The sequence below is a fragment of the Puma concolor genome, chromosome D2 (genome assembly GCF_028749965.1).
Source record: "Puma concolor isolate L17-30 chromosome D2, mPumCon1.1.hap2, whole genome shotgun sequence".
Classification (NCBI taxonomy): domain Eukaryota; kingdom Metazoa; phylum Chordata; class Mammalia; order Carnivora; family Felidae; genus Puma; species Puma concolor.
The window spans coordinates 59,222,321-59,249,768 of NC_141677.1; the positions used below are offsets into that span (position 1 = coordinate 59,222,321).

General features: G+C 44.0%; 1 protein-coding gene across 1 annotated transcript; it reads right to left on the minus strand.

Moving 5' to 3' along the window:
• Positions 1–1,010: 1,010 nt before the first annotated feature.
• GOT1 (glutamic-oxaloacetic transaminase 1) lies at positions 1,011–27,443 on the minus strand. The gene is made up of 9 exons (XM_025917703.2): positions 27,216–27,443; positions 16,937–17,118; positions 10,171–10,294; positions 9,366–9,478; positions 8,969–9,073; positions 7,019–7,169; positions 6,767–6,932; positions 5,856–5,998; positions 1,011–1,565 (listed from the first exon to the last, which is right to left on the minus strand). Exons 1-9 carry the CDS (start codon positions 27,331–27,333, stop codon positions 1,426–1,428), a joined length of 1,242 nt encoding a protein of 413 aa, XP_025773488.2. The 5' UTR covers positions 27,334–27,443; the 3' UTR covers positions 1,011–1,425.
• Between the last annotated feature and the right edge of the window lie 5 nt (positions 27,444–27,448).

Here is a 27,448-nt window from a genome sequence, read left to right on the forward strand (position 1 = left end):
AAGACCCCAGTCATAGCCCAGGACTGTAGAATTTTAGAACAACTCAAAGGTATCCCAGAAAAGGGCAGATCCTGTTATAATAAGAGTTATCTTTCAATATTTAAAAACTCCCAAGTAGTAGCCCTCTTATTTTAAAACTCAAAGTCTACATAACTGTCATTTGAAGAGTCACTTGGACTCTCTGGAAAATGTGAACTGTATTTATGTGGCTCTCATTGTTTCAACAGACCAAGAGGTATCCCACCTGCAGTGGGAGGGGCTGTGTTCTAGAATCACCCTGACTGATGCCAACCCTTCCATGAATCCATGAAGTCCAGTTTCTTAAGTACAGAAGAAGACAGCTGGCCTTTGAAAGACAAGCCCACCAAACTACCAGAGTTGTGGTAGGTGAGGTCACTAAGGGGAGGCATACTTCAAGAATGCAGTTTAGTTTTTTTCTTTAGCAACTAGCAAATCCCTCTAGAGCATTCATTTTAATTTTTTTTTTCAACGTTTATTTATTTTTGGGACAGAGAGAGACAGAGCATGAACGGGGGAGGGGCAGAGAGAGAGGGAGACACAGAATCGGAAACAGGCTCCAGGCTCTGAGCCATCAGCCCAGAGCCCGACGCGGGGCTTGAACTCACGGACCGCGAGATCGTGACCTGGCTGAAGTCGGACGCTCAACCGACTGCGCCACCCAGGCGCCCCGCATTCATTTTAAACTATGAGTTACAACCCATTAGTGGATCACAAAATCAATTCCATGGGTCTCAATCAACTTTTATTTCTTTAGTTAGAACACAATAGAATGGAAAACATCAGAACGCACTGCTCCCAACAAGGGTAAATACTGTTTGCTTAAACTTCTGTGTCAGTTAAGAGTGTGTGTGTGTGTGTGTGTGTGTGTGTGTGTGTGTGTGTGTGTAAGAGAGAGGTAAACCTATTTCTTACCTTGATCACCCTAGAGAACTAGAGCTTAGGGCTAGGGACACAACCATGCAGAAAGAGCAGGAGACAGACACTCTGAGTAGAGATGACGAGTTTTAATGACACAGCCAACACTCACAATCACAGCTGGCTCTTCAGACAACTTGATCTTTGGGACAAGACTTTGTGCAGAGTCAAGTGATACACAGAAGCACATGAGCAACAGAGGCAACATTCTGGCTTCTAGTGAGGGGGCAAGGTATCTACGTGTCATGATCAAAGTACCTTTTTATTCTTCGTAAATTAAAACCTTAATATGCTCTGGCCTCCTAAGGGGCTCTAATCCCTGGCCCCCATTTCTTTACAAGGGACATTCTCTTCATGTGGGGCTGCCTCACCAGAGCAGCCTTCCAGCCCTCCGTAGTCTCTATCCATGACACGTATAGCTAGGCTTGCACAGGCAGGGAACACACGTGACAGGACTGCTTTGGTGGTGCTGGTTGGGGAGGTGTTTCTTCACTGGATTTTGGTGACTGCTTCATGAATGGAGGTGGCCACATAATCTAGATTTTTAGTAGTTAAGCCACACATGTTGATCCGACCACTTGGCAGCAGATAGATGTGCTTTTCGTTAACCAGATATTCAACCTGCTTGGCTGTTGAAAACCAAAAGAGATATAATGAGAGTAGTAGGAACCCTCTCAGCCATTGAGGGTCAAAGATTCCACAACAGTTTCAGGTTTCCTTCTTTCCCCCAACACAGAGAAGCAAAATAAAAGGAGCTATTTTGTCCAATTAAAACATAGGGAAGTATGCTGAATTGATTCTGGAAACCACTTATTAGCTAACTTTCTTTTTTAATTTTTTTTTTCAACGTTTATTTATTTTTGGCACAGAGAGACAGAGCATGAACGGGGGAGGGGCAGAGAGAGAGGGAGACACAGAATCGGAAACAGGCTCCAGGCTCTGAGCCATCAGCCCAGAGCCTGACGCGGGGCTCGAACTCCCGGACCGCGAGATCGTGACCTGGCTGAAGTCGGACGCTTAACTGACTGCGCCACCCAGGCGCCCCATTATTAGCTAACTTTCTAACCCCCAGGAAGTTTAATACAGCTCCTCCTGATAGGAATTTTCACCTGGGACTACCTCCCGACCGAAGCTTGCGTGTTACATTCACCAGAACAACCTATTAAAACAACCCTCAGACTTAAGAACATCCCATTGATATGAAACGCTGGTATGAAGTGCTTCTTCTTCCTTAACCTGTATCCCAGCACACAGCAGCAAACTTCCTTTAACATTTCCTTTTCACAGCACATTGTACAGACCCCATGCTAGAGGGACTGGGCAAATGCTGTGTGCATGAACCAACAGGCTGAAAAACTGGTAAGACGCTTGTGATCTGGCACTTCTCAGGTCCCCTGTTCAAACACACAGGAGGGCTTTCCCGTATTTGTAGAAATGCTTGTGTAGGAAATAGGAAGGAACGGCCTATTCTTCCCTTGTGCCACAATCTCTAGAGATTTCTGGTTTATTGCAAAGCCAAGAGACAATTTTATTTGATTTTTCCCTAAATAAATAGCACCCTTAATTAGCACCATTAATTTGAGGGAATGGGATAATTGTTATGGACTGAATATTCATGTCCCTCCAAAACTCATATGTTGAAACCCTAACGCCTAATGTGATAGAATTAGGAGCTGGGGCCTCTGTCAGATAATGAGGTTTGGATGACGCCATGAGGGTAGAGTCCCTGTGTTGGCAGGAATGCCCTTAGAAGAGACAAGCTGGTGCAAACATGCATGCACACTCTCTCTCTTCCCTTCAGCCCCACACAGCAAGAAGGCAGCCATCTGCAAACTAGGAAGAGAGCCCCCACCATAAATGACCATGCTGGTGTCCCGATCTCAAGCTGCCTGGCCTCCAGCACTGTGAGAAATAAATAAATAGCCTATGCTATTCTGTTATAGCAGCCCCAATGAAGATAGTGATAAAATCATAATAATCACAGGAGTAAACACTATGTGCCAGGCAGTATTCTAAGCACCTTATATTAACTCAGTCAATCTTGATAACCTTATCATTCCCATTGTATAGATGGTACACAGGGAAGTTAAAAGACTTTCCCAAGGTCATACAGCTAGTCAGTGGTAGATCTGGGATGTTAAGGCAGGCCATGTAACTCCCGAGTCTGAGCTCTTAGCCAGGATGCTGAGTTGCCTCTGTATGGAAATGGAAAATCTGGACCCTGTAGTCAGTGCTACTCTGGACCCCTGCAAACAAAGTGACCTTCAGAAGTAGCCTTGACCAGGGGCGCCTGGTCAGTTAAGTGTCTGATTTCAGCTCGGGTCATGATCTCACGGTTTGTGGGTTCAAGCCCTGCATTGGGCTCTGTGCTGACAGCTCAGAGCCTGGAGCCCGGTTCAGATTCAGTGTCTCCCGTTCTCTGCCCCTTCCCCACTCGCACTCTGTCTCTCTCAAGAATAAACATTAAAAAAAAAAAAAGAAGAAGTAGCCTTGACCAGCTTTAACTGTGTGAATTACAGTCACCCAAGGAGATAAAGACTAACCTCAACCACCCACAGAGCCACAGGCACACCACCACCTGTAAAGATGTAGTTATAGGGCTCCAACCTTGGGTTTTTTGTCTATTTATAAGATTTTATTTTTGAGTAATCTCTACATTCAATGTTGGGCTTAAACTCACAACCCCAAGATCAAGAGTTGCACTCTCTTGGGGCACCTGAGTGGCTCAGTCAATTGGGCATCTGACTTCAGTTCAAGTCATGATCTCACGGTTCATGAGTTCGAGCCCCACATCAGGCTCTCTGCTGACAGCTCAGAGCCTGGAGCCTGCTTCAGATTCTGTGTCTCCCTCTCTCTCTCTGCCCCTCCCCTACTCACACTCTGTCTCTCTCTCTCCTTCAAAAATAAATAAACATTGGGGTGCCTGGGTGGCGCAGTCGGTTAAGCGTCTGACTTCAGCCAGGTCACGATCTCGCGGTCCGTGAGTTCGAGCCCCGCGTCAGGCCTTGGGCTGATGGCTCAGAGCCTGGAGCCTGTTTCCGATTCTGTGTCTCCCTCTCTCTCTGCCCCTCCCCCGCTCATGCTCTGTCTCTCTCTGTCCTAAAAATAAATAAACGTTGGAAAAAAAAAAAAAATTTAAAAAAAAAAACAAAAATAAATAAACATTAAAAAAAAAAACTTAAAAGAGGTGCACACTCGACCAACTGAGCCAGCCAGACACCCCAACCCTGTTTTCTTTTTTTTAAATAAAGATGAAACCTCTCCACTTTTGTCAGGAAAGGAAGCATCATAACTGAGAAACTAAAGTTATGAACTCTTTCCCTAGAAAAAAGCCAATACACACATACACAATGTTTAAAATATCATTTCAGGGGCTTCAGAGATCTCTTAGAGTACACCACAAATGACAGGCTGCAATCCCCTGTTCTGATGGACAGAATATCATAAAGGAGGCACTGTGGCATGAGCCCTGTAGAACCCAGGTGGTGGTATATGTGGTTCACTGTCACAATTCCTCCAACTGTTCTGTTTTAAAAGTTTTCCTTAATGAAATGTTGGGAGGGGAAAAAAATGTTTTTAAACAGAGTAAGTAGTGCCAAGTGCTAAAAATATGACTTACGTGTTACGAGCACCCATCTATTCTCACTGTTTTCTAATTCATAATAAAACATATTTCCTACTCTGGAGAGTGGGGTAATATATACATCTTATGGGGAGACACAACCACCTTCTGAGCCTTTAGAATACTGCTACTAAATACCACTTCCATTATACCTAATATTTTTTAAAATTGCAAAGGATGATTTTACTAAGTGAACTAATGCCCCATTCCAGAATCAGGAGGACACCTATGGCTAACTAAGACATCCCTTTACTTTTTGGGTAGTCTCATTCTCCCCCAAAGTATTTCCGGGGGTCTACCATATACAGTACCATCTTTCTTGTTTATATTTCCTTTGGCTTTTTCTGAGCCCATTTCACACAGGCACTCTGAAGGCCCTGGTTTACAGTGCTTCCTAGCACCTCTGATGTTCCACTCACTACCCAAGTCAGGCATACAACTGTCCCCAGAGCCACTCAGACACAAGCTCCACACACAGTGGGCAGCCACATCTGTACCATATGACCCGTGGCTTGGCTGGCAGGGGTTCCATAATCACATATTAAATGAATGAATCCTCTATCATCAGAAGGGACAGCCAATGGCTGATATGCCCTACTGACCGCTGACCAAGATCACACATGGCTGCCCGCTAGACTTCCAATCGGCTCTCAACTCCAGCTACCAACCTAAGTTCTTATTTGTGAAATGGAGAGAGAACTTTGTAACCTCTTTTTTGAGGGCAATGCTTGGAGACTAGGAAAGACTTGTTAAGAAATCAGGTCCCTGGGGCGCCTGGGTGGCTCAGTCGGTTAAGCGTCCGACTTCAGCTCAGGTCACAATCTCACGCTCCGTGAGTTCGAGCCCCGCGTCGGGCTCTGGGCTGATGGCTCAGAGCCTGGAGCCTGCTTCCGATTCTGTGTCTCCCTCTCTCTCTGCCCCTCCCCCATTCGTGCTCTGTCTCTCTCAGTCTCAAAAATAAATAAACATTAAAAAAAAATAATAATAAAAAAAAAAAAAGAAATCAGGTCCCTGAATAATCATGTATGATATTTATACTTAGGATTAAAGAAAAACCAAAAGGTACCCAAGCATTTATGAGAGACCTTTCATAAAGCAAGTCTCCAAGCTATAAATCCTGTTACTTCCCAGTCCACAAAAATGAAACTAACTTAGTTATGGCTCTGCAGATGAGTGGGACACACTGAGAAAACCTAACTTGTTCTGGCCCACAGTTTTATGGCTGACCAAATAGGTAAAGGGGCCAAACCCAACAATGAGAGGAGGGAGCATTCCAGGTAGCTGGGGGGACACTTACGGTTCAAGCCGGTGAAGCTGAACATTCCAATTTGCTCAGTGATGTGGTTCCAGGTTCCTGGAGTCTTGAGGGCTTCTAAGCGTGCCCTGAGTTCAGATCTCATGGTCAGAATCCGGTCAGCCATTGTCTTCACATTACCTGTCCTGAGTGGACAGCAGTATAAATATCAGTCCAGACAAGACAGATGGCACACAGAAACACATAAGTTTAAAAAATATAATTTAATCTATAAACTGCAGATGAGATCACGACCTGGCTATGACAGTACGTGGAGGCCTAGATGGGTAGATAAACCCACAGATAAAGACCACAGAGAGACTTACCAGGCAGAAGGAAATAACTGAGCTTCTGATGGGAATTAAGCACTAGTCATGGGTATAGTGGCTGTGATACCGCTCATGTTTTAACCCAGAACTCACCTAGGGACTGACCCAGACAGGCTAATGTATTTTATCAGGCCTAATTAAGTAGACTGTAGATAGCTACCACATAAAAATTGTTTCAAAATAAGGCAAAATATATGCAAACTAGATACAAATGAAGAGTCCCCAAGTTGTCCCACTAACTTGCAGTTGGATATTCTAGACTATCAGGAATTCCTTCCTGTGTTTCCCAACTTTTAGGAGTTGGGGGAATTTAGGGGGGAAGCCTGGGTGGTGGGAGAATGGAGAAAACGCCCCATTCACCGAGTGCTTCCTCCTATGTTCCTGGTTCTGTGTTATTCACATGTGTTGTATTACGCTCGTGTGAGCAGGTGCCAGCCTTATTCTACAGAAATATCTGCGACTCAAAGAGTTCAAAGTAATTTTGTCGTGCCTCTGCCAAAATAAAAGGAAGAGACGGTTAAATGTGATGGGACAATTACTGTCCTATGTTCCCACAACTCACCCATCAGGCTTTGCGCCCCTTACCATTCTTTAAAGAGCTCAGGGTTAGAGAGGGTACAGGCCACAATTCGCGCTCCCTGAGCAGGGGGATTGGACCAAGTAATTCGCACTATCTTCTCCATCTGGGAAAGGACCCGCAGGATGCTGTCAGGTTCTTTTGCAACCACGGTCAGATTGCCCACTCGCTCATCTAAAGGGAGGGATGAGAGTCAGCTTGGGAGCTGTGATGGGGGTGGGGTGGGGCGGGACAGGGCTGTAACTCAGGAGAGCACTCACTGTAGAGCCCGAAGTTCTTGGAAAAGGACTGAGCACAGAAGAGCTCAAATCCTTCAGACACAAAATAGCGAACAGCCCAGGCGTCTTTCTCAAGGTCTCCAGATGCAAAGCCCTGATAGGCTGAGTCAAAGAAGGGGAACAGAAACCGGCGCTGTGAGGAAGGAAAGTGAGTCAGGCCAGGAGATCCTTCTGGAACCAACCTCAGACACCAGCCTTCCTTCCCCAGCTGGTGCCTGCACAAAATTTCTAACACTACCCATTTCTCCTATCTCTCCCCTTTCTGCATTCAACCGCCACTTACATCTGTTCCTCTGTTCAGCTAAATACCAGTATGCAGTTGGATATTCTAGACTATCAAGCTAACAATAAGTCTAACAATTTCAGTAAACCTTATTCTTTTAAAGTACACTCTCCTAGAGTATCATGATGCTGCTTTGCCAAACAGGGCTTATTTGTGAGGCGTGGACATAGTGTCCCATGTTGGTGGAGGATTCTTTCCTCAGAATTCCCGGTGTGATAAGCTTAGTCAGCTTGGTCTCCCCAGGGGTCCCTGACAACCCCAGCCCTCATCTACTGGGCACTGAAGACAAAGCAGACCGTGTAGTCCCTACTCTCACCCCTCCAACCTCCTCAAAGAACTCCCCACAACTGAACTTGCCCCTCCTACTATGCTTATTGTCTGAGAGGACACCACTTCTATGCCCCCAACTGTCCACGCCAGAGGCCAGGGTGCATCCTCCACTCCTATCCCAGCAGCTCATCCCTCACATCCAATCACATCCCGATTCCCATCACCCCCATCTCCTGGGGGCTTGAGAATCCTTTCAGGTCTGCCCCTGCCACTGACTTCATTCAGATCCCCAACAGCTCCCATCTGGATCATGACAACAGCCTCCTAACTGCTCTCTCAGCCTGACTAACCTTGCCTCCCTTGGATCCACTCCCTGCTATGTAGCCTGAAGACAACGCAAATCTGCTCACAACACAGCATGACATAAATGTTCTCCAGTGGCTCCCCACTGCCCTCCAAATAAAGTCCAATGGCTCAGCACAGGATCTTGCCCCCATTTACCTTTAACTCACTTGCAACCCCTTAGAACTCTTGCTGTACTGAGACTTATTCTCAGTTCCTTAAATGGGCCATGACTTCTACCTTGGGCTTTGACCACACTCCTCCCTCTGTAGGGAACATTCCTTCCCTGCCAGCCCCCACCTGTCCTCATCCTTCAAGTCTCAACATGGCTTCTTCTGCCACTACTGCCTTCCACACACACACACACACACACACACACACACACACACACACCCCAAAGTCTGGGCTACGTGCCTCTACATAACCCCATCAACACTGCTGTCCCACAGTATTTGGCTGTCTGCCCAAACAGGCTGTATGCTCTTTGAGAGCAGAGATGGTCTCTGCTGTGCTCACTATTATATCCTCCAGATGCCTGCTGCATAGCAGTTTCTCAATGAGTATTCTTTAAACACATTAATGAAGAATATATACCCTTTGAGATAGAAATTCCAATCTAGAAAGTCATCCCAAAGAAATAATAACAAGGAGTCTTATACACAACTGTTCAGAAGAACAAGAAACCTGAGATCTAAATGTCCATGAATTGATTTAATCAATCCCTAATGGCACGTAGCCATGCATGGAAAATGGCGCTCTAAAACATTCCATGGCACATAAAGGAATCCAAATGAAAGACAAAGTATGTTACAAAACAGCATAAAGAAAATGACCCCATCTTTGTGAAATAAATATATTTACATGTGTAACATATTAACAATGGCTTTCTTTAGGTAATAGGATTTACAGTTAATATTTATCTTCTTCTTTGGGCTTTTCTCCATTTTCCAAACTCTTCTGTGAACAGATATTGCTTTTGAATACATAAAATAATAATACATACTATGTTTCAAGAGATGCTCTGGAAAGGCAGTTACCTTCATAACGGCGGCGATCTGCTTCCACTGCTCCGGAGTTGGGTCAGTCCCAGTTGGGTTGTGTGCACAGGCATGGAGGACAAAGATGGAGAACTCGGGGGCATTCTGAGGGGAAGGAAGCTATGTCAGCTGCCACACTAGCAGGAATATGGTGGGGGTGCTGTCAGAGTCAGTGGCACACTGGGCAAGGGGCAGCATATTTCTTCCTTATGTGCTAACTCAGAAACCACCATCTGGTTTGGGTAGGATGTTTCAGACTCTCTCCCTTATTATATCGCTTCTCGGCCTTTTGGCTAAGATCAAGTGCAGACTCTCTCCCTTATCAACTGATCCAAAGACCTTTCCCTGCTCCTCCTGACACCATGGGGGTCTGTTTACTTTTCATCTAATCGCCCACCTCCAGATCATTCAGGAAACCCTGGAGATCGAGTCCTCTCTTCGCTGCGTCCCAATAGTGATAGGACCGAATGTCTTTAAATCCAGCGGCAGAAAATACACCATTATGATTCTCTGTAAGCAAAGGGGTAAAAAGTTAAATGCTTTACAAATACAGAAGCTTAATTGGAAAGGACACAAGTCAGCTTCCAGGGCCCTCACAGGTTCAACATTCCCTGGGCAACATCGAGGTAAGGAGTTAAGAAGAATGAGAGGCGCCTGGGGGCTCAGTCAATTTAAGCCTCCCACTTTAGCTCAGGTCATGATCTCACGGTTTGTGGGTTCGAGCCCCCCGCATCGGGCTCTGTGCTGACAGCTCAGAGCCTGGAGCCTGCTTTGGATTCTGTGTCTCCCTTTCTCTCTGCCCCTCACCTGCTTGCACTTTTTCTCTCTCTCTCAAAAATAAACAAACATTAAAAAAAAAGACTTAGAAAAATGATTGTAACCAAGAACAAGTTCAACTGGTCAGTCATGCTAAATTTATATCCTACACCACAATGGGACTTCCTGTGTCTACATTTTATACCTCCTCTGGGAAATTTCAACATATGCTAAAACACAAGTCTACCAAGAAACTTGAGAATGAGTATTGCTATTCTGAACTGGAGCATCAGGTTACTCATGTACTGCCATAATCCACTGCTCGAGCCATCCACAAATGTCAGTTGATCCAGGCTGGGTTACATCTTCTGCATAAGCGGTGACATTCATGAGGGTAATCCCCCCCGGGCTCCTCTGTTTCTCCTCACTACAGCTGAAGGACTCACCCCAGGTTGGTGAGGACACGTAGACGGGCGTGTCCTTGTTGTTTGTTCCATTGTACCATCGTGCTAGGAACTCAGCTCCGATTCGAAGTGCACCTGTCCCCCCCAAAGACTGGACACCTCCCACCTGAAAGAGAAGCAAGGTCACTGGTTGATAATAGTGAAGTCAGATGATTATTAGGAAACAACGAGCACTTGTTATTAGTACCAAGGAGCACTTACTTTGTGCCTGCTCTGTGCTAAGCCCTTTAAATGTATTATCTTATCAAAACCTCACAACTATATTTGCCCATGTTTACAAATGAGGAAACTGAGGCTACGGGAAGTGAAGCACTTTGCTCGGTTACCAGCCTCTCAAGACAACTTTCCTTAACTTCCTTGCATCTTAAAATGACCCCACATGGGCAATAATAGAGTCCTATGTTGTCCCATTTACAAAATACCTTCACACACATTCTTGTTCAATCCTTGCACAACTCTATGAAGTAAGCTATAGATCCCCAACTCATACATGAGGAAATCGATGCAGAGAAGGGGTCTCCCAAAGGGCTGTGCGGCTGTGAGAGGCAGAGCTGGGAATGATTCCAGGCCTTCTTGCTTCAGATCTAGTCACCTGCCCTGCTTCTGCTGTTCTGCCTACATGCCTTCCGTTCTGCCCTCTCACAATTCTTAGTAGGCTTTGGCATGACTCAGTAGAGAAATGTCATAAATTGCTCAATGTGTCTAAAGGATTAAGGAGAAAGAAAAAGATCACCTGAGAAAATCTATCTAAATAAAAGGAAGGGCACAGCAATCTAACAACACTGGCAACCTCTGGGGAGGGGCCTGGGACGGGGGAATAGTGATCAAGGGGACTTTGTTTGGCCTAATGTGTAAGTGATTTTCTAAAAAAAGGAGAACATATTCATGTATTATTTGCAAAATTTTAAAATAATTTTTAAAATATATTTAGATGTCTGGGATTTGCTGTACAATAACTTACCTTTGGCACGGGGGTGGGAGGGTATACAAAATTGACCAAATACAGATCATTGTTGAAGCTCGGTGATGGATACGTGGGGTTTTTTCATCACACTGCATTATCTATTTATGTAAATATCTGGAATTTTCCACAATAGAAAGGTTAAAAAAAATCTCCCTAGACAAAGTAGAAAAGCTCCTGAAATCTTCTTTAAAACAGTAACAAAACTTTGATGCTAAAAGATAACAAAGGAAAAAAAACAGAAAAAAGGGAGACCAAACTCATTCATGAACACTGATACTCACTTTCCAGATAAACATTAATGAACAGCATGAACCCAACAGTACACTAAAAAACAACCCCTTTCTCAAGTGACAGTCATCCCATGAATGCAAGATTTTTAAGAGATATAAAATGTGTCATGCCACTAAGGTACAGAAAACCCAAATGATCTTCATGACAGATAAGAAAATCATAGACATCCCTGATTTTGATGCTCAGTAAAACAGGAAATAATGGATACTTCTCGAAAGTAACAGGAAAAATTCATTCAGCCATGATGAATAAGTCAGCTTTTTGATGAACAATGAGTCATTAGCAGAAATCCTCTTTGAGCCAGGAACGAGGCAGTGATACCAATTATCACCACTTGTTATTATTCCCCAGTGTTCTATTTGTATTCAGAGGTCTGAGCATCTGTGAAAGAATACGGTCTGAAATGTGAAACAGAAGCCAAGTGGACGTTCAAGCAAACGAGGAAGTGAGCATGGTTGTGCACTGTAGGAAAGCAAGGGCAGTGGACTGGGTGAAAACGGTCAGTGCCGGTCAGATGGGGCACACCAACTTCTCTGTTCTCCACAGTGATCCCCACTGAGCACCAGGCCCCTCCCATTACTTTATACAGGTTTTGCAGGCTGCCTGGGTGGCTAAGTCGGTTAGACGGTTAGTCAGTGATGTTAAGCCATATGTGCGTTTATTTTTCATGGACTTGGCATGAGCTAAGTTGAATGTCAACTTTATTCATTATCTCACATTTCAAACACCTAGGCAATTCTGGAATGTTGACACTTTCTATACAGATGAGCAAGGCTTCCCTTGAACCTGGTTTTAAGTTATCACGGGTATGTGACGGGTGTACGTGGACATCAGTGAAAATGTTCTCAGGTGTGATTTTTTATTTCCTTTCTCTCCCACTCCAAGATGCAAATTCATTAACTAAAAGAAGTCAAAAAGCCAGTAGATTAGATTGAAAACATGTTCGGAAGAGATACATCCACTTCACTAACGTGACCTAATCCTTTTATGTAACACTGACATCAAATTCTCAAGAAATTATCATTCCCTAAAAACATACTGAATACTGGACGGCTTCAGTGAAACACAAACTGTATCAGCAGTTAAAAGAAAGAAATTGGGGGCAAACCAATAATGTATCAATTTGGTCATTCTGTGAACTGAATTTTGGCAAACTGTTCTAAAGTCCAGGGAAACCCTACATTTGGGATGAAGGAAACAAGTGCGAAGTTCAAAACGAACCAGGCAACCAACCCTGGCGGCTAAACTGGGGTGTCCAGAACTAGAAAAATCCAGTAACATGTGGTGTGAATGATGCCAGTAGGTAATCTGTGATCTTGATTTAGCTACATGGCCTGAAGAAATCCCTGCCAGACTCGACAACATTTGTCTGAGATCACAGTTTGCTGATGTAATGAGGAGCAGGAAAGCTGAGCAGAAGCTGCTTGCAACCAAGGCCATGATGCATGAACCTGGGCACTGCTAGCAGTTCACACAGGTCTCTGGCACAGGGTGCTAAGCATGGGCAAACTGGATGAAGAAGACAACGGTGACAAGATAAGCCACAGTGAAAGCCTAAGCCTCCTAGAGGTGACAGTCAAAGCGAGAAACTGGGATAGCATCACATGGCCTACGAGCCCTCCTACCGATGGTGGCTTGGGAATTCCCAAAGCTGAAACATTACAGTGCTGGAGATGAAAACTGGACATACGGTACAAGGTCTGAAAATAGAAAGCAGTAAGAGGCAGTGACGAGTGTAGAAAATAGGTCTCCTCAAAATGGTTGATGGACCTGGTAACATTGAATCTTGAGAAGAAAAATCTAGGGCAAGACATGATTATTATTTGTTTTCTGGTTTACTCATTCACGCCTCATTTCCTTCCAAGTTCTGGCTGAAATGCCATTTCTATTTCTATCATGACCACCCCAGTGAAAACCAATTCTACCCCTACTCCCACCCTCAGCTCTCCTAATGTGCCTCTCCTACTTTCTTTTTACAACATTTATTTTCTTTTAACATACTCTATCATGTTCTTTTTTATTATGTTTACAGTTCCTTCTCCCCACATAACAGTAAGCCAGGGCAGAATATTTTGGGTCTTTTGGTCACCGCTGTGCTCCAGCTTCTAGAACAGTGCCTACCCTTAATGGTGACCACTCATTTGTTGACTGAATGAATGAGGGAATTCAAACATCTGAGAATCTCTGATGTGTCAGACTGGGAGCTAAATGCTGAAAATTTACAAGATAAATTAGTAAGCCATCATCCCTGCCCTGAGGGAAGTCATGGTCTTGTGGGAGACAGACTTATAAAATTATACATTATAGTAAGCATAATAAGTACAATTATTCCTGAGCTGTGAACAAAGTCCTGTGATAACTCAGCTCTGCCCGAGAAAGCTAAGAACTCAGCATGGAAGTGACCCTTGGCCGGGCCTTGCAGGACTTACAGGTCTGTGGAATGGCAGGGACCCCAAGGGGAATGGGCGGGGGGTGGGGTGTGGGGGGGCTGTGAGTCACTGGAGAACAGGATGAAATATGCCACATGCCAAGTTCAAAGTCTGGATTTGCCCTGTAGATAATGGAAGGGTGTGTGTGTGTTTGTGTTTGTGTGTGTGTGTGTGTGTGTGTGTGTGTGTGTGTGTGTGTGTGTGTATGGCAGGGAGCAGGTGACACGATTATCAGCTTTTTTTGCTAAGGAAGATCATCCTAGCTGCACTGTGCAGAATGTAATAGGATGGGGAAGGGACTAGAGACAAGAGGCTATTATAAGAATCCAAATGAGAGAACAGTGGGCTGAACTTGGGGATGGTGAAGACGTCCAGGGAGAAAGGACAGACTCAGAGCTCAGAACCAGCCAGTACCTATGGTGATGCAGATGCCAAGAGAGCATCCCAAACCATCCTCCACACCCCTCAAAAAAAAAAAAGCCTTCAAATATTTATGGACTGCCATCTAAATTTGTTCTCTGATCAAAAACACAACACAGGATGAACCAGACAAAGAGGGAGGGCCATGTTCCACACGTCTTACAGAATGAAATCAAAACGGGAGCACTGGGCAGAGAAACAAGTATCCACCCGACACAGGTATTAAGTGTACAAGAAATGTGCAGTCTCAGAGGAAGAAGGTCCCCAACACAGAAACTCGGTTTTCCTTTGTCAAAAACAGAATTCCATCCATCTATCAACAGCGTCTCACAAGATAACCCCCAGCTGCCAAAGTCCTCCACTCTCAAACTTCATCAGGACTCTCCTCAACGTTCCAGTGTCAGTCACCAAAATCCACTCATGACTTGCCTGATCACTGACCTGAGTTCCAGGACGTTCACTCAGAGCCTCCCTGCCACCTGATACACAAAAGACTGTGCCTGTGTCCAACCCTCAATTTTCACCCTGCCATTCTGCATATGGAGGCAACTGGGTAACTGCAGGTGGAGAATAAATCAGATGATTCCAAGAATTGGTCCATTCTGTGCACAAAGGCTGCACTACAACACCGGCCCAGGGGAGCAGTAGGGCAGCTGGTTTAAACTGCACAATACCTAACTGGACTATTGCAAAAACCTGAGCCCTTCCCCATGCAGCCAGGTTTATCTTCTTCAAACACTCTGATTGGGTAACTTCTCTGTTCAAACCTTCAGATGATTTCCCCTGCCCAGGGTGCCAAATCAGCCTGCCCGATCTATGTGACATGTTCCCAGCTCCAATCAGGTAGGTGTCTCTACAACCTAGACCCACTTACCTCCTATCTCTGTCCCTGCATTCCTTCTACTCCAAAAAAAGGACCCCTCCTTTTTCCTTCCTCTCTACTTTGAGGTTCCCAACCCTGGTTGTACTTTGGAATCAGCTGGGGAGCTTTTAAAACTATGCCCAAGCAGGGAAGGGAGTTAGGGGTGGGTGGGACAGGGAGTGAAAGGGCAGGGAAGGGTGGTACCCTCTAAGATTCTGACTTAACTGGTCTGGACTGGGGTCCGCCCACCTATATGTATGTAAAATTCCCTAGGTGATGCTAACGTATAGCCAGTGTCCTGGCCTCATTCCCCAAAGTTCAGCTCACATCCCAATTCCATCCATACCACCATCCCTGTCCTCTGAGTCCCTACAACACCGAGAATCTCTACCAAACCACTTCCAGGCACATACAGCCTATTTCGCTATATCTGCTTCCAAATATGTTCTTCCATATATCTCCAGCTATACACAGAATACCTACTAGGAAGCACTTAAATGGGAGAAGATGAAGTCAAGGCTAGAAGTATTAAAGAACATTAGAACTGGCAGGAACTTCAGAAAGCATCTAGACTAGTGGCTCTTGAACTTTTGGGGACACAGGCTCCTTTTGAAAGTCCAATAAAAGCAGGGCACCTGGCTGGCTCAGCTGGTCCACCAGCTGGTCCTCCATCATGCCACTCTTGATCTTGGGGGTTATGAGTTCAAGCCCCACATTGGGCATAGCATAGATATTCCTTAAAAACCTTAAAAAAAAAATCCAATAAAAGCTAAAACCTTCTCCTCGGAAATACACGTACACACAGAATTCTGCATAAAATTTCAGGGGGTCAGAGACCTCTTAAATGATCCCCTCTATGTAAGTGCTCCTGATGGGATCATGAACCACAAACTAGTCTTTCGTAACATGTAGATGAGATGCCGGGGTCACAGGGGTAAATGACTTGCCCATGGCCAAAGGGGCAGATTTGGGTCCAGACCCTGATCTCTTCATCATTTCATTAAATTCCCTGACTGCTTCAAACCCAGCAGCTAAAATCTGATCATCTATTGCATAAAACAAAACAATCAAAGAAGCCATGCTTGATATACAGCCACACCGTTTGCACTACCAGTCAGGAGACAGTTCAACAGACATAACACCTGACACTTTTAACCAAACTGAGTTTTCAACCTCCTCTCCCCTGCGTAGCATCTAAAGAAAATACGGTCTACCCCTAATGACACAGGTTTGAAATGCATGGGTCCACATATACCTGGATTTTTTAAAATAAATACAGTACCGTGTTGTAAATGCATTTTCTCTTATGATTTTTTTAAGTTTACTTATTTATTTTGAGAGAGAAAGAGAGAGCACAAGTGCATGTGCAAGTCGGGGAGGGGCAGAGAGAGACAGAGAATCCCAAGCAGGCTCTGCACTGTCAGCACAGAGCTGGACTCCAGGCTCAAGCTCACAAACTGTGAGACTGTGACCTCAGCCGAAGTCAGAGGCTTAACTGACTGAGCCACCCAGGTGCCCCCTTATGATTTTCTTAATAACATTTTCTTTTCTCTAGCTTACTTTGTTGTAAGAATACAGTATAGAATACATACAACATACATGAGTTGACTTTATGTTATCCATAAGGCTTCTAGTAGACCGTTAAGTTTTGGGGGAGTCAAAAGTTATACAAGGATTTTCGACTCAGTGTGGCATGGAGTCAGCACCCTTAACCCCAACACTGTTCAAGGGTCAACTGTACACCCTCACCCAAAACTCACCCAAAACTCACCCAAAACTCACCCGCTTCTCCTGGAGAGCTGGGCTGTTATCCCCAAGGGCAAGGCGGGACGCACAGGTCCGGAACTCCGCCAGGCCCAGGATCGGCAGGTACTCGTGGTTTAGGCTATTGTCGTTAGCAATCTTCTGCTCCACCTTCCTCACGACTGGCAAAACCCAGGGCTGGCAGTCATCTGTGCGATAAGCTGGAAGACAGGGAAGAGTTAGTAACAGAGGAGGAGTCAGGCTTCGTCCAAGAAAGAGCTAGCCCTGCAAACAGGGAGCACTCCACCATCTTTCAACCAAACAGAACTGCAAGGGAAATTAAAGTTCATTCGCTGACTGCCTGCCTGCTTTGGGCCAGCCACTGGGCTATATGCTGGGCAGGCAGGACAGACATAGTTCCTACCCTTATGGAAGTTAGAGCACTTAAACGCATGACCTCTAAAAGACAGAATGCTGAAACACAACTGGGGCGTCAGAGAGCCTGACTGAGAGAAAGAGTGCACGTGAAAGCACTCTGCACACTAAGCTACATCTTAAAGATGCTGTGTCGATACGACTGGCGCGCTGAGGTCTGTATAGCCATGGGTCCCGAATCTCCCTCCTTCTGCATCTCCCCAAGAGATTTCCAGAAAGTGCAAGGTGCTACTTCACACGAATGCTGCACCTTCTAACATAAAATGTGGAGAAGGGCATGGCAGAAGGCCCACCTCCTCCTCTTGTCCTGTAAGAACAGAAATGGGACAAGTGGCAAGCAAATGCCCCGGGGCTGAAGATTCCAGCAAATGGTTACACAATCACTCAGCAACCTATTTGATATTTGCACACGTTTTTGTCCTCTCTCCGCCAGGGCTGGCCATTTTCACTGTTCCTCCTACTTCATGTTTCACACGTTTATTGATCTAAATGTATCTATTTCATAATATTTACAGTCTTGCCTACAGAAAATTTCTAAGCACCTCTACACTAAAAGTATTTTTAGTCCAGTTATCCTATCGCTGACTTTTTCCCCACTACTAACGTATGATTATTTTAGGATTATAGCTTTAGAGGGCAGCTGCTGTGGCTTGCACCCAAGCCAACAATCTGCGCAGATTCCTGACAGGGGTCATTTGACTTTGCTGGAATGTTTATGTCTCCAACAGACCCACACTTTGGAAGTGATTTTGGAACTGAAAATTTTATTTTATTTTTTTAAATGTTTATTTTATTTATTTTGAGGGGGGAGGGGCAGAGAGAAAGAGACAGAGAGAGAGAGAGAGAGAGAGAGAGAGAGAGGGAGAGAGAGAGAGAATCTCAAGCAGGCTCCACGCTCAGCACAGACCCCTACATGGTGCTCGATCGCACAACCGTGAGATCATGACCTGAGCCAAAATCAAGAGTTGGACACTAAACCAACTGGTTTAGCCTGGAGCCACCCAGGCGCCCTGAAACTGAAATATTCAGAGTAATTCTGATTGTTTTATCTTGCTCATTTCTGTCCAACATTAATCCCTGACTTTTTTTTTTAAATCACTTTTTAGAGGGGCGCCTGGGTGGCGCAGTCGGTTAAGCGTCCGACTTCAGCCAGGTCACGATCTCGCGGTCCGTGAGTTCGAGCCCCGCGTCGGGCTCTGGGCTGATGGCTCAGAGCCTGGAGCCTGTTTCCGATTCTGTGTCTCCCTCTCTCTCTGCCCCTCCCCCGTTCATGCTCTGTCTCTGTCCGAAAAATAAATAAAAAACGTTGAAAAAAAAAATTTAAAAAAAAAAAATAAATCACTTTTTAGAAAGGTTATTGATATTATTTACCGAACAATACATGTTGACTGTAGAAATTTTCTAAAAACCCAGAAAGCAAATGATAAACATTATGATTAATATATAATCCTGGCACTCAGAGATAGAGTATGGACATTTTGGTGTACAACCCTCTTAAGCTTTATTTTACATTAGTATATTCTTTTATAAAACATGCTTCACACTGTATATAAAATTTTCAACATGCTTTTTTCCACTTAACAAATATGAGTAGTTTCACTGTCATTAACTACTCTTATAATAGGTAATATATTCACATGTCTCCAACCCATCCTTGTCCTCCATCTACCTAGTTCCAACTCCTCACCCCCCAATAAATAACAGCTGCATTCTTTTGTATCCTTCCAGAATTTCCCTATAAAACTGCAAGCAAGTACAGCTTATGTTCCCCCTTTTTATATAAAAGGTAACATACAACATACTATACACTGTTTTGTTCCTTCCTTTTTCTACTTAAAGATCTTTTCTTTTTCTGTTTGTACACAAAATGTCTTTGTTCTTTTTTACAGCTGCATAACTGATGCATGTCCCATAATTTGTTTTGCCAGTGTCTTGCTGATGGACATTTGAGTTGTTTCCAATCTTTGGCTATTACAAAACAATACTTCAATGAACAACCTCATACATATGTCATCAAACATGTATGCAAATATATCTGTAGGATGCAAGTTGAAAATCGAAGAAGTGGATAAGAAGTATGTGTATCTGTAGTTTTGACAGATATACCCAAACCAGCCTCCACAGGGATTTTTATCAGTTAACACAGCCTCCACCAGAGTAAATTTTTGCCAGTGTAAGGATGCAAATGGTACCTCAGAGTAGTTTTAATTTGCATTTCTCTTATTATAAATGCAATTGGGCATTTTTCATATTTATGATCCATTTACAACACAATTTGTAACACAATGGCTAGACAACATTCCTTTCCATGATTGATTTATTAAATATTTGTGTTGCTTTTGATTCTTTGATATTATAAATACTGCGATATATGTTCTTGTATCTTCACACATATTCATGAGTGTTCCCTTAGAAAAATGTTTCTAGGGGCGCCTGGGTGGCGCAGTCGGTTAAGCGTCCGACTTCAGCCAGGTCACGATCTCGCGGTCCGGGAGTTCGAGCCCCGCGTCAGGCTCTGGGCTGATTGCTCAGAGCCTGGAGCCTGTTTCCGATTCTGTGTCTCCCTCTCTCTCTGCCCCTCCCCCGTTCATGCTCTGTCTCTTTCTGTCCCAAAAATAAATAAACGTTGAAAAAAAAAATTAAAAAAAAAAAAAAAGAAAAATGTTTCTAGATGTAAAATTACAGGTCAAAAGCTATACAACAAATAAGTCAAGACTTTATAAGATCATTTTGATTTGGGGTTTGTCTTCTATCAACTAACTCTACCCTCTAGGAATGTGTCATTTGCAGATCTGATAAGCACATCAAACTGGTAATAAGAATGTAGACAGAGCTCAGACTGACACAGCCACTAACCAACCAATAGTCTCTGGGTAGGAGGCTGTAACACTGTCACAATGCTCACATACTATCCCCTGACCCACTAAATTCCCTCCAAACAAGTTAAAAAGCCTATTTTTATCAGGTGGGATTTGGTCTGGGTTTTTTTTAATTCCTTTTTTTAAATGTTTATTTATTTTGAGAGGGAGAGAGAGAAAGAGTTCGAGTGAGCACGAGCGGGGTGGAGGCAGAGAGACAGAGAGGGAGAGAGAATCCCAAGCAAGCTCCATGCTGTCAGCACAAAGCCCAGCAATGGGCTCAATCTTACAAATGGTGAGATCATGACCTGAGCCGAAATCAAGAGTCTGATGCTTAACTGACTGAGGCACCCAGGTGGTCTGGTTTTTTAATTTTTTTTTAATGTTTATTTATTTTTGGAAGAGAGAGAGAGAGAGACAGAGCATGAATGGGGGAGGGGCAGAGAGAGAGGGAGACACAGAATCCGAAGCAGGCTCCAGGCTCTGAGCTGTCAGCACAGAGCCCAATGTGGAGCTCAAAGTCATGAACAGTGAGATTATGGTCTGAACCAAAGTCAGACGCTTAACCACTGAGCCACCCAGGTGCCCCTGGTTTTTTAAAGAGATGTCAAAATAACCACTTTTAAGTTAAGAGTTGTCCCTGAAGGGAATCACGCTATCTATAATCACAATGCTACCATTGTCCATCTTATTCTTGGAATTCTTCTTTTGGAATTAGAGAAATCTCATTATTTTGAATATCCTCAATTGGTGCCAAATCTTTGTCCTTTGAAAGCAAATCTGATTGCTGGAAATGATACTTGTAGCAACAGCAAACACATCTTTCACTACACACACAGAAGGGATGCTATTTAGATGTACAAGAGTGTGGGTATTCATAGAAAAACTAGTTCTATTATGCTTCACATCTGTGTTGGGATGCTATATATCTATTACATAATGATGCCATATATATTACATTTATGATAATAATGTTATTTGTAAACCACATATTATAAATAAAATGGGGAGGGGGGTGCCTGGCTGGCTCAGTCAGTGGAGTATGTGATTCTTGATCTCAGAGTTGTGAGTTCAAGCCCCATGTTGAGTGTAGAGGTTACTTAAAAATAAAATCCTTTAAAAAATAACAGTTAAATAAATAAATAAATAAAATAGGAAGATGAAAAGTTGCAGTACTGCTGTTCTTACCCATACTGCATATTCTGTACTACTCTAAAAAATCCTATACATGACTGGAGGCACGGAGGCATCTATATTGGGACAAAAGAGAAACTGGCCAACTGATACCTCCCCTTCCTTCTTCACCACCCAGTTTCTCCCAGGTTCAGTTCCAGATTTATTTCCAATGCCTTGCCTAACTGTCCTAATGAAGCAGAACAGCAGACTGCTCTTGTGATTAGAGCAATGAAGTCAAACATGATTAACAACTATGATTCCTGCTTTCCAGGGGATTTTTATTCCTACTTGGAGCCAGGAGTTTCTCACTCATTCTTTCATTCACTCATTCATTACTCATTACTGAATCTACCAAGAACAAGGCACTGGCTACAAGTAGCTACACAGAAATAGGTAGGATACTGTTTGCCCTCAAGGAAACAGAACATGGAGCCCTTAATTCTCCTGTAAGGAGTCAGGAAAGATTTCACAGAGAATGAAGTCTGAAAGTTGAATACAAGTTTAAAAGGTAGACAAGGAAAGGGCATTCTAGTGTAGAGGCAGAGAAGTTTTCCCTTCCACCCTTTTCGGTTCTTTGGCTGGTCTAATAATTAAATTGACATAAGACAGGTTAACAGGAGAAAAAAGTTTAATAACCTGTACCTCCTGTATACATGGGAGTTACTTGGTTTTCCCTGTATATCCAGGAAAACTGAGTAACTCCCCAAAATGGCCAAAGCCATCACATTAAATATCACCTTCAGCTAAAGACAAAAAGGGTGGGGAGTCAGTTATGGAAGATGATCATTAAAACACAGTGAACAAGAGTAAGATTGTTACACAGACTTCAGCCCAGCCCTCTCCACTGGTAAGTTTCTAGATATTTAGAGTCATCCGAGAGGCACTCTTACAAATGGATATTTCCCCTATAAATGTCTCTTACTAAAGGGCAACTTCTACATGGTCTTCAGAGCTTCTCCTCTATCTGCAGTTTCTTAAAAATAACCAGCTTAAGCCATACTTCAGTGTGGCAAATTTTGCTCCCCTTCACCAGACTGAGGGAACACCTGTGCAGGGTCCGAGAGGCCTGGAGACCTGAGGTTTCTGAGGACGTGCATTTTCATGGTTCGAATATAAGATCCAAGGAGGAATAGCAAGGAGGGGCTAAAAAAGTCTTTGGAGTCTCTTCTGAGTCTCTCCTAAGGAACGTCGTTTCAATGGGGAAACCACTGGAAGCATTTAAACAGGGTGATGTTGACAGCTGTACATCAAGGATCTTTTGAGTGACACTGTAGAAAATAAACTGGAAAGGAGAACACAGGCAGACAGTTAAATCAGGAGGCTACTGCAATAATCCAGAAAGGGAAAAATGACATCTTGAATGAAGGTAGTGATGGCAAGGTTAAAGAAAAGAGGAGACAGTCATAAGATTTATGAGACAGATAGATAATACAGAACCCAGTGACCAAATAAACTAACATGGGTTCAAGGGAAGGATGGCAAATGACTCAAAAGTCTCTCTAGTCTGGATAAAGACTGGTGGTGATGGGGGGCAGGGAGGGTCAACCAAGATATAAAACATAAGCAGAAAAGAAAAAAAGAAAAGATTGGGGGCGCCTGGGTGGCGCAGTCGGTTAAGCGTCCGACTTCAGCCAGGTCACGATCTCGCGGTCCGTGAGTTCAAGCCCCGCGTGAGGCTCTGGGCTGATGGCTCAGAGCCTGGAGCCTGTTTCTGATTCTGTGTCTCCCTCTCTCTCTGCCCCTCCCCCATTCATGCTCTGTCTCTCTCTGTCCCAAAAATAAATAAATGTTGAAAAAAAAAATTTAAAAAAAAAAAAAAAGAAAAGATTGAAGGGAACGTAAAAATGACCAGTTGTGTTCCAAACATGCTGAATTTGGTGTGTCTAGCAAACTGTATTAAGTATGGGTCTGGCATTCAGGGAAGAGGTTCTGGATAGAAAGAAAGACTTCACAATTAATAGACATCGACAGTACCTGAGCCATAGTAATAACAAGGACTTACTGAATGCTTAGTACACACAAGGCACTGTCCTAAATGCTTCACCTTTTTTTTTTTTTTTAACCCGTTTAATTCCTATAAACAACTCACAAAATAGATGTTATGATCTGGAAACTGACACCAGAAAAGTTGAATAATTTGTCCAAGTTCAAAGAATTGTAAGAGCTAGGCTGTCATACTATATTACGCTCATGGATCCATGTACTTTTTTTTTAATTTTTTTTTCAACATTTATTTATTTTTGGGACAGAGAGAGACAGAGCATGAACGGGGGAGGGGCAGAGAGAGAGGGAGACACAGAATCGGAAACAGGCTCCAGGCTCTGAGCCATCAGCCCAGAGCCTGACGCGGGGCTCGAACTCACGGACCGCGAGATCGTGACCTGGCTGAAGTCGGACGCTCAACCGACTGCGCCACCCAGGCGCCCCTCCATGTACTTTTTTTAAGGACAAGAGATGTCTAGGGAAAGCCCAAAGCAAGCAGGCCCCAGAGCACTGTGTGAGGGGCCTCTGCCAGCAGGCTTCCCAGCCCCAGGCACCCCTCTTTTAGAGGAGGCACCCAAGTTTCAGGGCAGTGCAGCAGTGCTGCTTTCCAGAAGAAAGGAAGAACATGGAGAATGCAATGATCAGACCGCCCCCCTCCTCTCCTCTGAACATCCCCACTTCCCTCACCCACCGCTACCCAAGAACCCGGGAACATATGCACACCTCTTAAAGCCCTTCTCCATCTAGGCTCCTGGGAAGAGGGCCAGTGAGTACTCAGAAACACCTAATACAGCACATCTATCCAACTGTTTTATGTGAAGATGCTAGAAATCCACATTAAAAACAGCAACAGACCTTAAAATAAGAGCAGTTTATCTGGAACAAAAGGAATCTAAGTTTATGCGATAAACAGACTGAAGCCTATGAAGAAATGTCTTGCTTCAGCTACATCGGGATGGACCTGTGTCTCTTGTGCCCTTAAAGCCACTTGTCTGAAACTTTGACAAGCACTAAAATGATCAACTCAGAGCATATCATACTTACATGTGATGCTCTGCTTTAACTAAAAGGAAATTATGGAAACAGCAAGAAGAATATCTCTGGAGAAACTATCAGCAAGTAGGAACTAGGTAGTAAAATTATACTTGTAGTTTATTTTAAACACATCCAACATCACTAGAACTTGAGCTGCTTAATTCCCACTGAGCTTTATCTTAACATGGTGGGGGTGGGGGAGAAAGTAGCTTCCCCAAAGTCAGTGATTAATTACATTTCCTTCACAAAAGATATACTTGGTGATGTGTATAACTACAGACAGGACATTCAAAAGATGAAGGAGACCCTCACCTGAGCCCCTGCCATCCACACACACAAAAAAACAAAACAACAACAACAAAAACTGGTCCAGGTGATCATAAAAAGAAAAATAATATTTATATCACACTTTTCACTTATATATCACATTTCATACATAATTATTCATTTCATCCTCAGTCAACTGATGAGGCCAGTAACATCATTATCTTACATATTACATATTACATATTACATGTTAGTGAATCTTAGAGTACAATTTTAGAGAGAGGTCATTCCATCCCTGCTCCTCATTTAACAGACTGAGTCCTAGGATGTTTAACTAGCCCTCCCAAGGTCACGTCACTCAACTGCAGGGCTGACCTGTATGCAAAGCACCTGCCACTACAGTGCACTGGCAGCCTCTGGACCACCTGAAGGACCCAAAATAGAGGACAGTTCCCTTACCAATGGCCATATGACTTGGGGCAAACTGCTTCATCCATCTCAGCTTCAACTTCCTTATGTCTAAAACAACCCTCAGAGTCGTTGTAAGCATTAAATGCAGGGGCGCCTGGGTGGCTCAGTCAGTTAAGCTTCCGACTCTTGATCAAGAGTTTGAGCCCCGCATCAGGCTCTGCTCTGACAGTGCAGAGCCTGCTTGGGATTCTCTCTCTCTGTGTCTCTGCCCCTCCCCAACTTGAGCATGCTCTCTCGCTCTCTCTCAAAAATAAATAAATAAACTTTTAAAAAAGATTAAATGCATAAATCAGTTGTTCATGGTAAGGAGGTAAAGTTCCTGGGTTCCTGGAAACCATGAAAAAGGCACTGTCACAGGTGAAGTGACCACCTGAACTACAAACCATACTTCTGAGCCAATCATTTCTGGCCTGGGCTGGCAGGGCACTTTTTCTCTGCATGAGCAGTTTATTTCTTAAGGGATGTCAGAAATGATTTCATTTTGCAGTTCTTAAGCTGAAAAATTTATTCAACATCTTCTATGCAACCTAAGAGCTGCCAAAACAACAATAATAGTAACAAAAGTAACAGAAATGCCAAAACGACTAATACTTACATAACTCCTACTTATTTGCCAGCCACTATTCTAAGTACTTTAAATGTATTTAACTCTCACAAAAATTCTGTAAGATAGTTTAAAGGTAACTGAGTCAAGAAATTTTAAAAGATGTATTTAAATCAACATCAACGTATATATCTGGCCCTAAATAAGTACTTGGAGGTTTTAAATTGGATTTAAATTAAGAGCTTGAATACTGCCCGATTCCAATTCAATTCAAGGCATTCTTTCGATATTTCTCCCACTCAGCTGCCTGTTGAAAACATCACTTTCTCTCCATGAGTTAAACTACATACTATTTACTTTTTAAAAAATGCTTTATTATGGAAAATTTCAAACATATACAGAAGTTGCAAGAATAATATGATGGATGTTCCATTTACCCATTACCTAGCTTCAACAAATCATACTTTTTAATGGCTTTTTTCTCACTCCTCTCCCATGCTCCTTGGTAAAGACTTTTTTTTAACAGGTCCTATGTACACTCACTGTGGGAAGCCTGATTCTGAACCTCCTTCTCGCCACCCTTGATTTTCTCCTTCCAAAATTTGTAGTCCTCTAAGTGTGTTCCTTAGCACAGAACATCATACTCATTTTCTTCAACGTGGCTGGCCTTTGTATGTGGTCGAGTGTCTGTGGGGCTTCAAACGTTCAAACGACAGTGACAGAAACAACAAATTCACCAAAGGCTGGAGTTATTCTAAGGCACTCCGGTCTAAACCCTTTTCTTGCAGAAGGGGAAACTGAGGCCCATGTTCTGAGCTGTCAAAGGTCCAAGAAATACAAACAAGAAATGAGGACAAGAATGTGGGAAAAGCGAGCTCCTACCTCCACACTCTTTCCACTCCTTCCCACCATCTCTACCCATTCCTACCACATCTGTGAAGGCCAGAATATTCTTCCCAGATCCTCCCAGGCAGCATTAACCTGTCTCAGAAGTATTCTAAATTTCTATTATATCACATCCTGACTTTAACATCCTTGAGGCCAAAACCAACCCTCAGTCTCCTCTCCTCACCCCCACAAGGCTTGGTAAAGTACTGATAGTTACCTGGTAGTCACTCAAATATTTATTGACCCAGACCAGAGCTCCCTAAGGCTTAGAGTTCTCCCTCATCCATTCCCCAGCAGCCAGAACTTCGAGCCTATCAGGCTTCCTAGCTTCCTCCCTCTCCTTCCAATCTCTGGGCGCCCCATTTACTAACAGGCGAAAGGATGCGGTATAAAGAACATAGAATGAGGAATCGTAAAAACTGGGTTTGTGTCCTGGCTGCTAGACCTGTACTGTGGACCTTGGGCACATCTCCTTTTCCCAGAGACTCCATATGCTCATCTGTAAAACGGGCAGGTTGAAAAAGCTTCGTAGATCTTGCCTTCTCTCCGGGGCTCCCCCCTGAGGCCATGCTGGGCCTCAGCCTGTCCCACTCCCCGCGGCGCGGATTAGGTCCGCTCCACTCCCCAGGATGCTCCTACTCCCTAAGCACAGCATCTTTACCTCCCACTCCCAGGTTGACCTTGCGGGGGTCCGGATCCTCCCGGAAATCGGCAGTGAGCTTAAAGACAAGGACGGGCTGCGCCTGCGGAACCTCGGCGAACACAGAAGGAGGCGCCATTGCAGAAGAACTGGAGACAACAGAGAGCTTCCAGTCTACTTTCCAGAGCCACCGGTCCGGTCTAGCCCGGGCGACTGGAGGAGACTTTCACCTTCACCCAGCCGGCAGGGGCGGG

Excerpts from the sequence above, each read along its gene's own strand:
- GOT1 (XM_025917703.2), bottom strand. The coding sequence starts at position 27,333 with ATGGCGCCTCCTTCTGTGTTCGCCGAGGTTCCGCAGGCGCAGCCCGTC. Across the intron at positions 17,119-27,215 it reads GGTCAACCTGGGAGTGGGAG|CTTATCGCACAGATGACTGC; the intron begins GTAAAGATGCTG and ends CCTGTCTTCCAG. Across the intron at positions 10,295-16,936 it reads CAGCTCTCCAGGAGAAGCGG|GTGGGAGGTGTCCAGTCTTT; the intron begins GTGAGTTTTGGG and ends CTTCTCTTTCAG.